The following is a 15072-nucleotide window of genomic DNA, read 5'->3' as shown; positions in this document are numbered from 1 at the left end:
TAAACTAGACATACCCAATTCCAGCAACCGTTCCTTATATGCTTTAGCCTCCAGCCCCCTAATCATCTTTGTTGCTCTTCTCTGTACTCTTTCTAGAGTCTCAACATCTTTTTTACATTGTGGTGACCAAAACTGGATGCAGTATTCCAAGTGTGGCCTTACCAAGGCATTGTAAAGCGGTATTAACACTTCACTTCACTTATCCCGAATCTATTGTTTCCCTCTTCTTGTTGGATGTGCTATGTTCTGGATAATGGTAGAATAGGACTTGGCCTTTGCAAGTACCTTCTCTTCAGGTATTTGAAAAGTGTTGTTAGTCTCTCCCAGTCATCCTTCCATGTAAGATCTTTGGTCTCCTGACAAGTTTCGAACCCTCCAGTCATCATTAACCTATGCAAATAATATGGGGAAAGATCCTACACTGAACATACAAAGGAAACTGGAGGGATGGCAGAACCTTGGGTGGAGTTAAAAGAGGGATCATTCTACATTGCCACATGCGGTCTAAGTCCAACCCCCCCCTTGAATGTTGACCTTTATCCAACTCCAGGCAGCTGCTGTTAATTGAGAAGATTCCCGTGCATAGGCATGAGTAGCAATAAATCAGTTTAATTGGATGTTCATGCGTAGACTTGATCTTTCACACCTGACACGGTTGTTTCAGTAGTTAAAATGACAACCAAAAGAGTGACTGGATAACTCTTTTATATTGGATTTACAAAAGCAAATTGTTAAAGCTTTGAAGGGATAAAGAAAAGAGGAAAATAAATCCAGTTCTAGGATATTTCTCAAAGGGACTAACGATCAAGATTGGTTTATTTGATCAAGGTTAAAATATATACGTTGTGAACTCTGGTAACCCTAAATTGACTTTGGCTGATCAGGACTAAACAAGACTAAATGTTTTGTTTGTAGATGAGAGATGGGAGATGGGAAGAAGAGAACATTTGTTGTACTTTGAGAGAAGGTGATGTTACTAAAATTGTTTATACTTGTGATTGGGGGGAGGGAATCACTTCCTTCTTTCTCAGAACAATTGATGACCAATGAATTTCAATTCAATTAATTTTTCTTAAAAGACAGTATCAATTTTTTTAAAAAGCCTTTCTAACGTCTATATTATAAAGGCTTCTCTTTCTATTCATTCCTAATGCCTTACAAAAGAAAGAATTCATTCTTTCAAGCTGCCTCCCACTTGAAGGCCATCTTATTATACAATGCAATAGTCTGCTGTAATATACTCATGCTGTATAGTAAAGGACATATGCAGGAAAACCCAGTAATGAATGTATGAGGGAAATCTATAGTTACACATAATTTCTTACCATAGCGTATGTATATGAGATGAAATAAATGTAGTATCAATTTATCTGGTGTACACACTCAAAGAATATACCATGTCTAGGATGGTTGAAGATTGAATATAGGGCTAGAGTCCAGGCCAATTTGGAGAATTATTCAGTTGATTTGTTTATAGACAAACATCACTGCAAAATTAAGAAAATTAAAATTAAGGAAATGTTAAAAACTAAGAAAAAAAGTTACTAAATAAAAATCGCAAACCACACTAGAATCTTAACATTTGCAAAATGCAAACTTCAGCCAATATTATATTTGGAAGGATATTTTAAGATATTTAGCACTGTAAAGTTCTATAAACGCAGAACATGCTCACATCAAAAGGTCTTAACTGATATTTCTCAATCTTGACAACTTTAAAATGTGTGGACTTCAAGAATTACTCAGCCAACATGGTGGCTGGGGAATTCTGAGGTTTTAAGTCTACAAATCTTAAAGTTGCCAAGGTTGAGAAACAGTGGCCGACAGGGCACAAGTTATCGTTGAGGCACATTTATTTTTAATCAAGTTACCTTCTTAGGTTGAATCCTCAATTTCCACTGCAGCTTACTGCTTATCATGTTTGTAGAGTTTGAAACAAGGCAGAAGCAATTTTTTAAGTCACCCTTTTTCTTTCACTGAGCTACCCACTTTACTGCTTTTTTTTTGACCAGTTTGCCAGTGGACCGTTTCACCATTCTTGCTGTCACTTGAGGTAGGAGGGTTTCACCCCAGCTCCTGAACCAAATGGATTTACCTAGGGCTGGACAACTAAGTAAGTAAGTAAATAAATAAGGGCCAGCATTTCAATGGTCCACTGGTGGACAAGTATTTTTTTTTTTTTAGCCGAGTGGAAACGCTCAATGGAGAAGAAAAATAAGAATTAAAAAAGGTTGTTTCTACTTGGTTAGTAACTCTTGCCTTGTGAGGAAAATGTGATGATTTGAATCTACTATTATATGAATACCTGCAGTAGAGATTAGGGGAAAAAAAGTACTTTATTTTAAATCTCGTCCTGTGTGCATTTTGATGCTTTAATTCTGTTAACATCATTTAAAAATAGTAGTAAGCAAAAGCCAAGGTCTATTTTGATCCTGTGGAATTACTAGTATGAATAAGAGACTGTAGTCACATCATACATGTAACCAGTCTTTGACTTACAACCGTTTGTTTAGTGACTGCTCAAAGTTACAATGGCATTGAAAAAAGTGACTAATGACCATTTTTCACACTTATGATTGTTGCAACGTTCCCAAGGTCACGTGATCAAAATTTGGGTGCTTGGCAACTGGCAAATATTTATGACAGTCACACTGTCCTCTGGATTCAGTGTTCACCATTTGTAGATTTCCCAGCAGGCTTCTGACAAGCAAAATCAGTGGGGGGAAAACCATATTCACTGTAGATGTTCTCAGACTGTGGGTCAAAAATCAAAGGAGTGCCACCAGCAGTTAAGGGAGAGTTGCAAAATTTGTTTTAAACCTTATCTGGCTGAGGAATTTTGGAAGTTGAAGTCCACAACTCATAAAAGGGCCAAGTTTGAAGACCCCTAGTCTAGACAAAGGGTGAGTGCTGTTAAAAAGGGTCTTTGTCTTTTACAAAAAAATGGGGGTCAGTTTTGACAAATATTTTGCTTTGTCTGGGCAAGATATACAACATCAAAACTATCTCTGTTTGGTTCAGGCAGACGAATGACTCAGAGAGGTTAACAGCAAAATGGTTTATTCAATACACATATGTCAACTGTCAACTGTCACAATAACTCTGGCTTTTATACTAGAGCTGTTTAAACTGTATCCAATCACAAGTCCGGGTTTTCCCGCCTTTACAACTTTAACCAATAGTTGCACCAGAATCTCCCGCTTCAAGGAACCTTCTTTGCAACCAGCTACTTACATGTTTGCAACAAAGCTACTGACATAACAATCTCCAAGCTTTGTTTCTCTTTTTACCTGTGTGATCCGTCAGTGGGCAGTTCTTGTGCTGTAAAGTTTGAAAATCCCTATGACATATAGATTGAAATGAAATCCTTAAACCTAAGTGGTGTAATTATTTCTTGCACAGCCATTATGCAACGAAACTAATAGCTGCACAAATTCATTTACCATTTTAGCTGGGAGATACCATCGGGATAATACTGAAAGAGATTTAAATTTTAAATATTTTGAGAACTGGGGAGTACTGTGATTAGCTACGCTGAAGTAGAAATAACTGATTCCAATTTCAGGTGCATATTTATCTTTCAAAGTCCTTATAAGTTTTATGAAAAATCGAGTCCTGAGTACTTACATTCTCTATTAATTCTTTATTTTTTTAATGTCTAAGAAACCGTGACATGTTTTGAAAAATAAACATTATTTTTAGGTTTATGAAATTTATTGTCAGAGTTTTCACCAGAACGTCTTAAGTATATAAGAAAAATGGTGCCTGTCCAACTCAGACTTTAAAGGAAGTGCTTCCTACCATCAGCCTTGAAGAATCCCTACTGAAAAATAAAAATGAAGCAGGAATAATCTTACTTTTACAATCTGTTTGCCATTATTTCATTTAATAGTGTTGGTCACAATGGTTGAAGTCCTATTTGGATAGTCAAGTTTCAGAAGAAACTTAGGTTTCAAATACTGTCCAATTTTTTCCCCTAATTTATCCCCAAACTATTCTTTGAAATAGAATAAAAATTAGCATACCATAACATCTAACTCTTTGAGTTCTAGAACGTATGATTTAATATGCTGCTGGAATGTACTTACTGAAATATATCATAGACCTGAATTTTTATTAGTAGCAATTCACGTATTTACCTGTGCAGATTCAGTGCTAAATGGCCACAGTTGGAATTACACAAAGGGTTCCAAATACTGATTTTTTAAGGCTCTAGAAAAGAAAACCATAGCTGAGCTAGCTTACAGGCAAAGCTTGCGAAATTTTGAAGATTTTGAGCTTCTGACTGAGGCAAGGATTAAGTAGAATTATTACTAATGTTTTCTTCATCCCATGCCTCAGATCATATGTCTATAAATTATATTGAAAATGGAGTCTGTGTATTTGGAGGGAGGAGATGTTTCTCCAATTAATCAAGCTGTGGAAGAGTTGATAGAGAGAATATGTTGGAATTCTACCTAAGTTTTAAGCCCAGGTAATTAGCTCATCATTTCAAGAGACATAACTTTATTCGGAGCCAAAAAGTTTCTCTAGTTCAAGGACTTCCTAGTTCTCTTGAATATTAATAATAGCTTTTGGAGCCTTTGGACTCTTCCTTTTACAGGCCAAGACTCAGATGAAAAATAGATGATTTTTTCTTCTTCAGGGACTAGTCAAATGCGTACTGAAGAATTAAAGTTCTTTTATCAACAGCCAAAATAAAACTGTAACTAAAAATTGGTTTAGTTCAGTAGAATATTTCAAATTAGTCAGTTGCTTTTGTGTTATAACAGACACCCTGTTATAATGTATTAAATATTATATTATTGTCTTGTTTCTTTTATAGGAGTCAGAAAATAATAAGTTATGTTCCTTATATTCCTTCCGGAATACTTCTACCTCACCACATAAGCCCGAAGAAAGTGGTCGTGATCGCAATGAGCTAATGACCAGTGTTAATTTTGGAACTCCAGAACGCCGCAAAGGAAGTCTTGCCGATGTGGTGGACACTTTGAAACAGAAGAAACTAGAAGAGATGACAAGAACTGAACAGGAGGGTATGTATGTATGAGTGTGTCTATGTGTATAAATATGCATTTATCTCTCTGTGTATGTGTGTGTATGTGTGTGTATGTATGTTTAATTTCTGTCTTCAGCCAAATGATGAATTAAAAGTTAAGGTGAATCTATATTTGATGCCTATTTATAGAACTACTATTGAAGTTTGTTTATGATGTTTGTCTGAATATAGCCATACTCACTGGGCCTCTGAAAGATAGATAGATATATAATGTGTATATAATACACACATACACACAAACACACACACACACGTGTGGTTGTGTGTGTACATATATTTTTACTGAGAAATTCATTAGACAAATTTCTGATTGAGATTTGTGCACAAGAGACTAAATGGCATGTTGATTGTCAGATATAATCTTATTTAATGGTACGGGAATTCATCTGGTATATTGGTTTCATTCTACAATCTGTGCTTAATATATTAAGAAATCTGGGCCAAGGCTGATTGGATTTGGAATGGAAAGCAAGTGAAGAACAGATATTGTGCCTATGGGAATTTCTCATTATCGAGTTTGGGGGATAGCTTTCTCATATACCAATGAGAACTGTTTATAACACCATGAGCGTAATGATAAGTTTCCAAAAATTCAGAATGCCCTTAAATGAGGTCAAGGTTGTGAAGCTTTTGATAGGTATGGATAAACAATCACCAGAAAATGATTTTGTACTTGAATAAGTAGATTCTATTAATAATTTATATTGCAGTTTCTGTGTTATTTTTTGGGGTAGTCTGTGGTTCAGTTGTGAAACTCTGGATGATGAAGAAGTAAAAAAACACTAGGTTTTCCTCCTATATTGGCTGACATACTCCTCTGGGACACAGGTTTATGGTGTCTTAAAAACATTGACCATGGGTTGAACGTCATCCTTGGCATATTTCAGAAGTGTTGGATTACAAATTCAGATAAACCGCAGCCATCAGAGATGATTACAATGGAGTGGGATCCTGCACAACTGGAAACCATTAGGGAGGCTTTTCTGATGTCTTTGGATCCAGTTCTGATCACAAGCTCAGGACATAGGTTTTAATAGCAAGTTTGAAGTGATTCAGTATCTTTACATTTTGCAATTGAAAAATGATGCAGCAACTTTATAAGTAAGGTTAGACTGAACTATACATAGGAATAGATCTAAGACAGATTCTACATCTCTTTTTTGGCTTAGTTTATATGACAAGCACATAGTTAAATATATTCTGTATAGGTGTCTTAGACTTCACAACAGTGATAAATGTCTCAGATTTTACATAGCCATCTGTCTTTAAATTTAATTTTGAAGTTCACGTTTAAGTTTTTTTCCAGCTAAGTTGCTGGCTTCATTTTGATGGCTAGATCATTTAAAATGTTTTAAATTTATTTTTATATTTGGGCTCACCTTTTTTTTTTAAGAAAAGGATAGAATAGAATATTCTTAACTCGCCAAGTGTGATTGAACACACAAGGAATGTGTCTCCGGTTCATAAACTCTCAGTATACATACAAAGTGATAAATCATAAATCAAAAATAAATCATAAGATACAACCAACAAAGTGATGGTCATAAGATACCAATAGGAGAAGATAATAGGAAAGATGAGAAAGATAATAGTAGTGCAGTCCTGCTACATAGTTATATATCCTTAGGCATAAGATAATGCTGTGTGAACAATGTGTTTAGCAGAATGATGGCATGGTGGAAAAAAAACTCTTTGTGTCTAGTTGTTTGGGCATGCAATGTTCTGTAGCAGCATCCTGAGGGTACCAAGAAACGTTTTAAATTTCAAGTTAAACATCATACTGCTGAGATTTGTTTCATTTTTGCAGTTAATAAACAAAATTTGCAAGATTCATATTTAAAATTTAAACTTTATTCATTTACCTCTCTCCTCCTTAATACATATTATTAACTTCCACATTATTTCTTTTATGTGAGTCTATTTTATTAGCTTACTTGGACTTCAAGTAAGCTTGAAGTCCACAATAAGTTCCATTTCCATCACTGACACTTACTTCATAACAGACATTTCAAAAAGACATTGATGAGAAAGTTTGAATTTAAGTATGCTGCCTTGTATTCCTTGCAGATAATGAAAACTAATTCAGTAATCAATACAAAACACTTTTACATATTTATACATATTATTCCCTAAGTATTTAGTGTTGTTTGCTTCTTTAATTTTCATATTCTTGAGTGGATTCTTTAAATGAGAAAATTCAGATACCTATTTTGGAAAAAGACCCTGAATTTAGGCTAAATTACAGTAGGTAATGGCAGGATTCTCAGATGCTAAGCTCCAGATATTCAGATATTGTTAGCCTTTTTTCACTGAACAGGAAAATATTTTAATTTCATGGGCATATTTAGATACTCATTAGTGTAAGATAACACAACTTTAATGTACCCAAAATAACTGAGAAAATTTAAAGTGTAATTAAACTAGAATAAACATCTTTCATTAGTTGAGTTTATAAATAACTATCCATGTTGCACAGAATGGGGTATATATAACAAACTTGCCATTTTGTATGCAACCCTTGCTTTCAGTTGATTTATATGGGCCTAAAAGTTAATTGTTCAGCAACTAATTTCAGGATCAGCTCAAAATAGTTGAAACTGTTAGTTTCAGCAAGAATGCACATTTCTGTAGAGCTGAAATGGCCATATTCTTAAGTTATGCAGTTCTCATGTTATATGTATGAATTCAGGCCTTAGTGATTAATACAATAGCTAGTAGAACATACCTGAATACAATGAAATAATTTTAATTATGATATTAAGTTAGCAATATCATAAAATGGAGACAGAGATAGCCAGAAAAATTTAATGGACTTGCATGACTTGAGAATTAATTAAGTCTGGTCAGTCACTGAAATTTTGTCAGCCTCTCATGATAGACCAGGTCAAGTAATATGCACATACATATACAAAGTAGAGTATCTTTCAGATTCATGAAATGATATGTAATTAAAGACAGTAATTTGTTTATTTAAGGCTGATGATCAGCAAGTCATCTGCTGCTATAATAAATCAATGCAGCCTTCCAGTTACAATTACTTTTTAATAAATGTATGATCCATCTTCTGTGAGAAAAAATGTTCATGTGCTGCACTGGTTGAGCAAAATTCTCTCTCTCTCTCTCTCTCTCTCTCTCTCTCTCTCTCTCTCTCTCTCTTTCTCTCTCTCTCTTTCTCTCTCTCTCTCTCTCTCTCTCTCTCTCTCTTGTATTTTATTTATATTATTTATATTTGTTGAATTCATGGTCAATGACCAAAGGATTATGACATTAGTAAATTCCTAATTAGCAATACACCCTGCGTAAGAGAACATAATCCAAGTTATTAAATCTGATTGTTTCAATAATTTAAATGGCCAAGTACTGCTTATAATCTGGGCCACTCTATCTGTGAAAATACACTGAATACTTCAGTGTGACATACAACTGTTTTAATCTCCTCTAAATAATAGAGCTTCTCACAATACGATATCATATGCATCATAGCAAAAAGCAAGCTGAGTGTAGACAAGCTTTATGCTGGACCAAACAGGCATTAATAGAGTTTAAAAATTCTTGCACAATATTACATTTATGCATCCTATGTGCTAAGTGCTAATTTGTACGAGTCTCAAAAATAATAGAGGAAAGAAGGGAATTACACAACAAACTGTACTGAAAACCAGCCATAGTGCATTGCTTGCAGCTTGCAAGAATGTGACATGCTGCAGTGAAGATATTGTGACACAGTTGTTAGCCCAAGTGCTGACAGTGAAAGCTGACCCAGCTTGTTGGCAAGACAGGCAGAAAACCTGTTCCACTTTCTGTCATAGACTCTATTTCCAATTAGAAAGGGGATCTAAAATTGCTTATAGCATAATTTGCAGGTGTTTTTTTACTGCCATCAAGTACAGGCACAGCTAATAGCCTGTACCTAGAGTTATTGTCCTGTGTGCCCAAATCCTTAAATAAATTATTTACCAGAAGCTCACTTCAGTTCCACTATTGAAGGTAATGTTTAATGATGCCATAAAACCATTTATAGTATTTATTTAATCAGTTTTTGAGATCTTCTGAATCCACAACATTTCTGGGGTAGCTCACAGATTAAAAAATAATAATGGAAAAATCATACAATCAATCAGGAGATCAGAACATCAACCATAAACCGCTCTCAATAGAAGGAGCTACCTGCAAAATCATATATTGCCCATTCTTATTGTTCTGTATTAAATGACAACCACAGACTTTTTAGTTTCTTTCTGTTCTGATATACATTATCATCTACACAGAGATAAATAAAGCTCAGTGTCCAGTTTTGTCTGTTTCTTTAACAGTATCATTCTCTACTTTGCAGTACTAGCATTGTTTTCCTGATATTTTTCCCATTAACCCCAAAATGAAAAAGATACACACACACACACACACACACACACGGTTTTTGTTTTGCTTTTGTGGCAAAATAGAAAATGTGGTAATATTCCTGCTCTCCTGCTTGAATTTTGTGAAGTGTGATGATATAAAAGTAAAATAACTTAATAAAATACTTTCCCCACTAAAGGACCCAATTTTGATCTTTGCCCTGGGTTTTTACCATTAATGAACAATATCCAACTTGTGTACCACCATAGATGTTTGACAAAGGAAAAAAGAAAAAAAAGTTTTAACTATTTTTGTCTTTCCACTGAGATATCCTTTTTGGATCATCCTCTATAGGCCCTTATATATCCCTACAAATATCTGCTGTCTCCTGGCAAGCTGAACTGGAAATGGATTAACAGGTTCTTGAGATCATAAAAACTTTTGATAGAAGTGATTTGCTGTAGAAATTTAATAAATTTATATAACCACCCTTCTTGTGCTCCTGTGGTAGAAGTCCCTCTCTTTAGAGTATAGAGGGAAAGCTTCTGTTTCTTGTTTGGATAATGGGTTGATCTGGTATCAGGCTGCTTGCTTGTGACCATGTGAGAATTTGCTCTCGTGGCAAATCTGTTTTTGCAGACTAGAAGGTCTCTTTGGAATACTATTGGAATCCAAAGACGTTTCTGAAAATGTCCTTTCCTTGCTTTTCTGATGAATATCTTTTGCCAGTGAAGTGACTATAGTTATATGCATTACAGCAGCCTGCCTAGGCCTTTCTCATTTTAAACTGTTTTTTGAGGCTGGGTCTTTCCTTATTCTAAAAATTGGATCTGAAAAGTTCACCTGTAACGGGTACTGCATCTGGAGTCTGTGTAATAGAAAATGCACTGATTAGCAGCAGCATCTAAGGAAAAGCAGCTACCGTTTTTAAGATCTTCAACCCAGTCAGTTCTTTGCAAAATCTTTGAATGTTTGCCAGTTCAATGATTTTGTAAAATGCTCCTGCCTATTTCTATTTCTGAAATACTGGCCTTAGTCTGAGGATATATATATATATTGTTTTAGACCACCTTTGAATGTTCATCTGAAGGCTTCATTGACACAATATATCTTTACTTCAGAATATTGCAAATCTGTTGAAACATATACAATAATAATAATAATTTATTAAATCTTTATGCCGCTTGACTTTCAAGTTTTTGGAAATCCCTACTATTGCATAGAATTTACAGTGTTATTATGGACTCTGCAGAATGATCAGAACTTATCCTGAATGGTAGCATCTTCAGAGATGAAAATAAGTCATCATGCTCACCTGCCTTACGACCATCATGGCTTATAATCAAAATTGGAGGCTCAATTACTGTTATAAGTTGAGGACTACCAGTATGGGGCTTGCAAGAAATTACAGCACTGTTTATCACCTGGTGTCCTTCAGATCTGGAAGTCAACATATTTGGGAAGGTTGATTTAAATAATTGTTGTTCCAAACAGGAGGAGATTCGACCATATTATAAAGACACTCCTATTACAGTAATTTACTTGTGTCATTAGGAAGAGTTTCTATGTAATACAGTGTAAACATAATTTCTATATATTTACTGAATCAGTTTTTATTTAAATTAATTTATAGTTAATATTTTTAAAAAGATAATTTATATCATGTGCCACATTGATCTTTTTTTAAAAAAATACTTCCTTATTTTTCTGGACAGAAAGTCAGAGTATAAATCAAATACACTAATAATAATCTAAAGTATTTAGCCACATTCATTATTTTATCATATGTCATCCAGTCTCTACAAATGATACTTAGCACAGTTTATCTGCAGCTAGGAGTTTAGATTTCCCTGCCTTAGTGTAACTCTAGCAATGTGGAATGCTAGGCTGGTTAATCATTTGGGATACTGGAAACTTAGCATTTCATTTCTGCTCATTCCCAAGACCTAGCTACTCGGGGCCCATATTCATAGTTCATTTTCAGCCTTGATTCTCATGAACACTGTAATATCATATTTCAATAAAATGTCCTATAAATAGGTCACCACTCCAGTTTCTATGTTGGAGGCCATCTTTCAGTATAATTTCACAGTCACATAATAGGAATTCTTTTCTAAAACGTAACTATTTCCACTTGTCTGTTTGGTATAATAATCATATAACATTTTGTCTTCTTCAAAAACCAGAAAAAAACTGAGTAGTCTTTTTGTAACTAGCTGGGATTTTATTTTTTTTTGCTGTTAGACAGTTCTGGGGATACTTTGAAGCATAATACTAGCCTTGTATAAAGGGCAGTAATGTTGCAGGAGATTTTTTTATCATTTGGATGAGACAAAGACACATACGATCATTACTGACAAGCAGTAAAATGCCCTTGAACTTTCCTGAGGAAAAATATCTAGGTTTAATACCAGCTGTACTATTACATCCTGTTCATCTCCTCCACATCCCACCCACATAGTTTCACATTAAAGAAAGCACCATTCCTCTTATCTCCCTTAAATAGCTGAATATTCAAAGGCTGTGATTATCCTTTAGGTGTCTCTTTCTGACTAGATGTTATAAAACAATGAAAGCGTGGTATGTAAATTATATAAATGAAATAATAAATAATACATGATTAAGATAATCTTTTTATTATTCCTTACTGTTTCCCAAACATGTAATTTGAAATTAATCCATTTTATTTGGGCTGGGAACTAGTCTGTTTGCTAGGTTTATGATTTGGAAAGCACTGAACATTTTTTATCAGGAGGACTACATAAAGAGAGTGAGCCATTGCAATCAGTAGCCCAAGAACCACAATGGCAAATCCTGGGCCTTTTTTTTTTTAATCTGAACTGCACCCACATCTATGATTGCAATTTATTTTTTTTATTTACTTAGTTACTATTTATTTATTTATTTGCCACCCATCTTACATCACAACAGGCAGCTTATAATAATAAAAAATAAAACTATATACATTAAAAACATAAATAAATTAATACAAAATCCAAAACACTATGGACCAATTAAAAGATGGATGGGCAGGAGCAGGATGAGGGAAGGTGGGATTTGTTTTTAATTGATCAGTCACCTCTACTCTGATACTCCCCATATTGGATCCCCAAGCAAACTTGGCAGAGCCAAGTCTTTGGAGTCTTCTGGAAGGTCAGGAGGATTGGGTCTGACCTCACACTGGGGGACAAGATATTTCACAGGGAAGGGGCAATGGCAGACAAGGTCCTTCTCCTGGATCCCGCCAGTTGAAATCGGCTGATGGGGCCCACAGCAAGCCTTTCCAGCCAGCATAGGTGGGCAATCCCTCAAGTAGCTTGGACCTTTACTATGAAGGGCTTTAAAGATAGTTATCAACACCTTGAATTGCACCCAGAAGCAGACTGGTAGCCAATGCAGCTCACTGAGTAGTGGTGTTACATGGGCCATACATGGGGCCCCAAGAATTGCCCATGTCACCACACTCTGCATCAGCTGTAGCTTTCCAAATGCTGTTCAAGAGAGCCCCATGTAGGGTGCATTGCAATAGTCCAATATGAGATGACTAAGGCTCAAATGCAGGGACTCCTGATCCAGGAAAGACTGCAACTGGCATACAACCCAAAGTTGTGCAAAGGCTCTCCTAGCCATAACTGCCACCTGCTCTTTGAGCAGGAGTCACAAGAGCAGGAGAACCCCCAAGTTGCGGACCAGATCTATCTGGATGGGTAGTGCAGTCCCATCCAGAATTAAAGATGACAAAGTGCCAAATCTTAGAGCCTCTTGCACCCCAAATCCATTTGGTCTTGCCAGGGTTCAGACAAATATCTTTGATGCACTTCAACCATTTTTCATACTTCTAATCAATCACTAATCTAACTCATAGGTATGAGGGAAGTTTGAAGAGAAAGAAAATTACTTTCTATGAGGAATTTATAAAACATGTGAAACATCTTCAACTCAATGCAGTTGGCAAAAGAGAAAATGAATATTTCATTGCAATAATTTTTGATATCATAGATAACAATGTGGTAATGGGACAATCCATTTCCAGTACAGAGTACAATATATTCAGTAGTTGAGTTTAGAATTAGCAAGTAATTTTGTGGCCTTTCTCATGGCTTCCGGCTTTTAGTAATGAAAAATTCTTTAAGAAACTAGTCTCTGTGTGGACTAACTGCATATAAATTGACCTTATATGTCAGGCTTCAATTTATTTTGGTGAACAACCTCTGGTTTCTTTGGAGATGAACTTTGGTTTTAGTTAGTCATATTTGTTCTGCTATTCCTGCTGTTCTGCCATGGCATCTAAAAGCGTTTTAAGAGCCAGTGACTGTGGTAATGAATGAAAATGTATTTGGAGCACTGGGAGGACTGCATTAAACTGAATAGTCACCTTTCTTGTAAAAGCACTATTAGAGAGGGGCAGCTGTAAGTAAGGATAATGATTTGTGTCCAGTGCTTATTTACAGAAAATTGTAAATGTATTATTTATTGAGAGCTCTCCAGACAGTGCTTGTCAGAATAAAAATGTCAACTCTAAGCAAAATGTTATGATAATACTAAAAATGCTAGGTACACATTTTGGAGATACAGCTAATTAGATCAGCTATTCTTAAAGAAATGACATAAAGATACTCAATGTTGTTACATATTTTAAATGGTAATGTGGTCCTTATTTTCACTAGGGTACTTGCTTTGGGATATATTTATCATTACTTTTGAAAAATAATAATGTTAACACCTTTATGTTTCTGCAAGTAAAATACAGTGACATTTATGAAAAAAAAACACACTACTTGTAAGATCAGATCTCTTTGATTGTTAAGGAAGGATGGATGAGAAAAGAAATGAGAAATATGGGAAGAAAACAGCAGCTCCTCATAGTTCTGTTTCTTTTTGCAATTATAATTATAATTTTTAATAAGAATTTTTATTATAAGAATAAAATCATAAAGCAAGGTAAACTTAAGAAGAAAGAAGAGAATAAAATGAGTAAAAAGTGCAAGGAAAAAGAAAGAAAAAAGGGAAGAAAAAGAAACATCAGCTCCTCTTAGCTCTGTTTCAGTGCATGGTTGCCAGTTGACAATTCTAAAAATGTTGCTGGCATGAAAGCCAGTAAGCTACGGTGAAATCTTTCTCTAGCGATAACAGAATAAAACAATTCAGATTAGGTCTCATTCTGAGTTTAATTAACTCCAACCCACTAATTATAGAAAAGCCAATTCTAATTTTCTTTATATTTTTCCTTGTAAAGAAATAAATGGAAGCATTGATAGGGTAATATATTCATTTTTTGATATGCAAAAGAAATCTGTTGATATTATTATTATGGTTGGTTGAATTTATCCACCTATTGAGCTCTTCCTAAGGACTTACAATAGGCAGATATTGTTGTTTGATGGTGTTAAAGGCATCATCACATCATCATCATCATCATAAAACTTTTATTCATAAAACATGAAACTTAATCAGCTGATCATTCAAATTGACTGGCACTAATGGTTGACATGGGTTGCTGCCAGCATCCTAGGTATCAACCAGGTATTTCCTTAAAATGTAAGATGTTCCGAGTAGCATAGTTTTTTTGTAGCTTTGCTGGAGTTATTGCAGGAAGCTGCAATTTCTTGATGTATTTTGCAAAGTTTTTGGACATAGTTCTATTATTATTATTATTATTATTATTATTATTATTA

General features: G+C 34.8%; 1 protein-coding gene across 2 annotated transcripts in view; it reads left to right on the top strand.

The window, feature by feature from the left end:
* SOX6 (SRY-box transcription factor 6) overlaps window positions 1-15072 on the top strand; it is a 326300-nt gene that overhangs the window by 51142 nt on the left and 260086 nt on the right. For both annotated transcript variants that reach the window (XM_081345836.1, XM_081345835.1), the window contains exon 3: window positions 4826-5036. In XM_081345836.1, coding sequence (XP_081201962.1) covers window positions 4826-5036 — 211 coding nt within the window. The remainder of the gene's footprint in view (window positions 1-4825; window positions 5037-15072) is intronic.

The sequence above is a fragment of the Vipera berus genome, assembly GCF_964194415.1.
Source record: "Vipera berus genome assembly, chromosome: 1".
NCBI lineage: Eukaryota > Metazoa > Chordata > Lepidosauria > Squamata > Viperidae > Vipera > Vipera berus.
The sequence above is the reverse complement of the archived record's forward strand: the minus strand, read 5'-3'. Positions and strand labels throughout refer to the sequence as shown.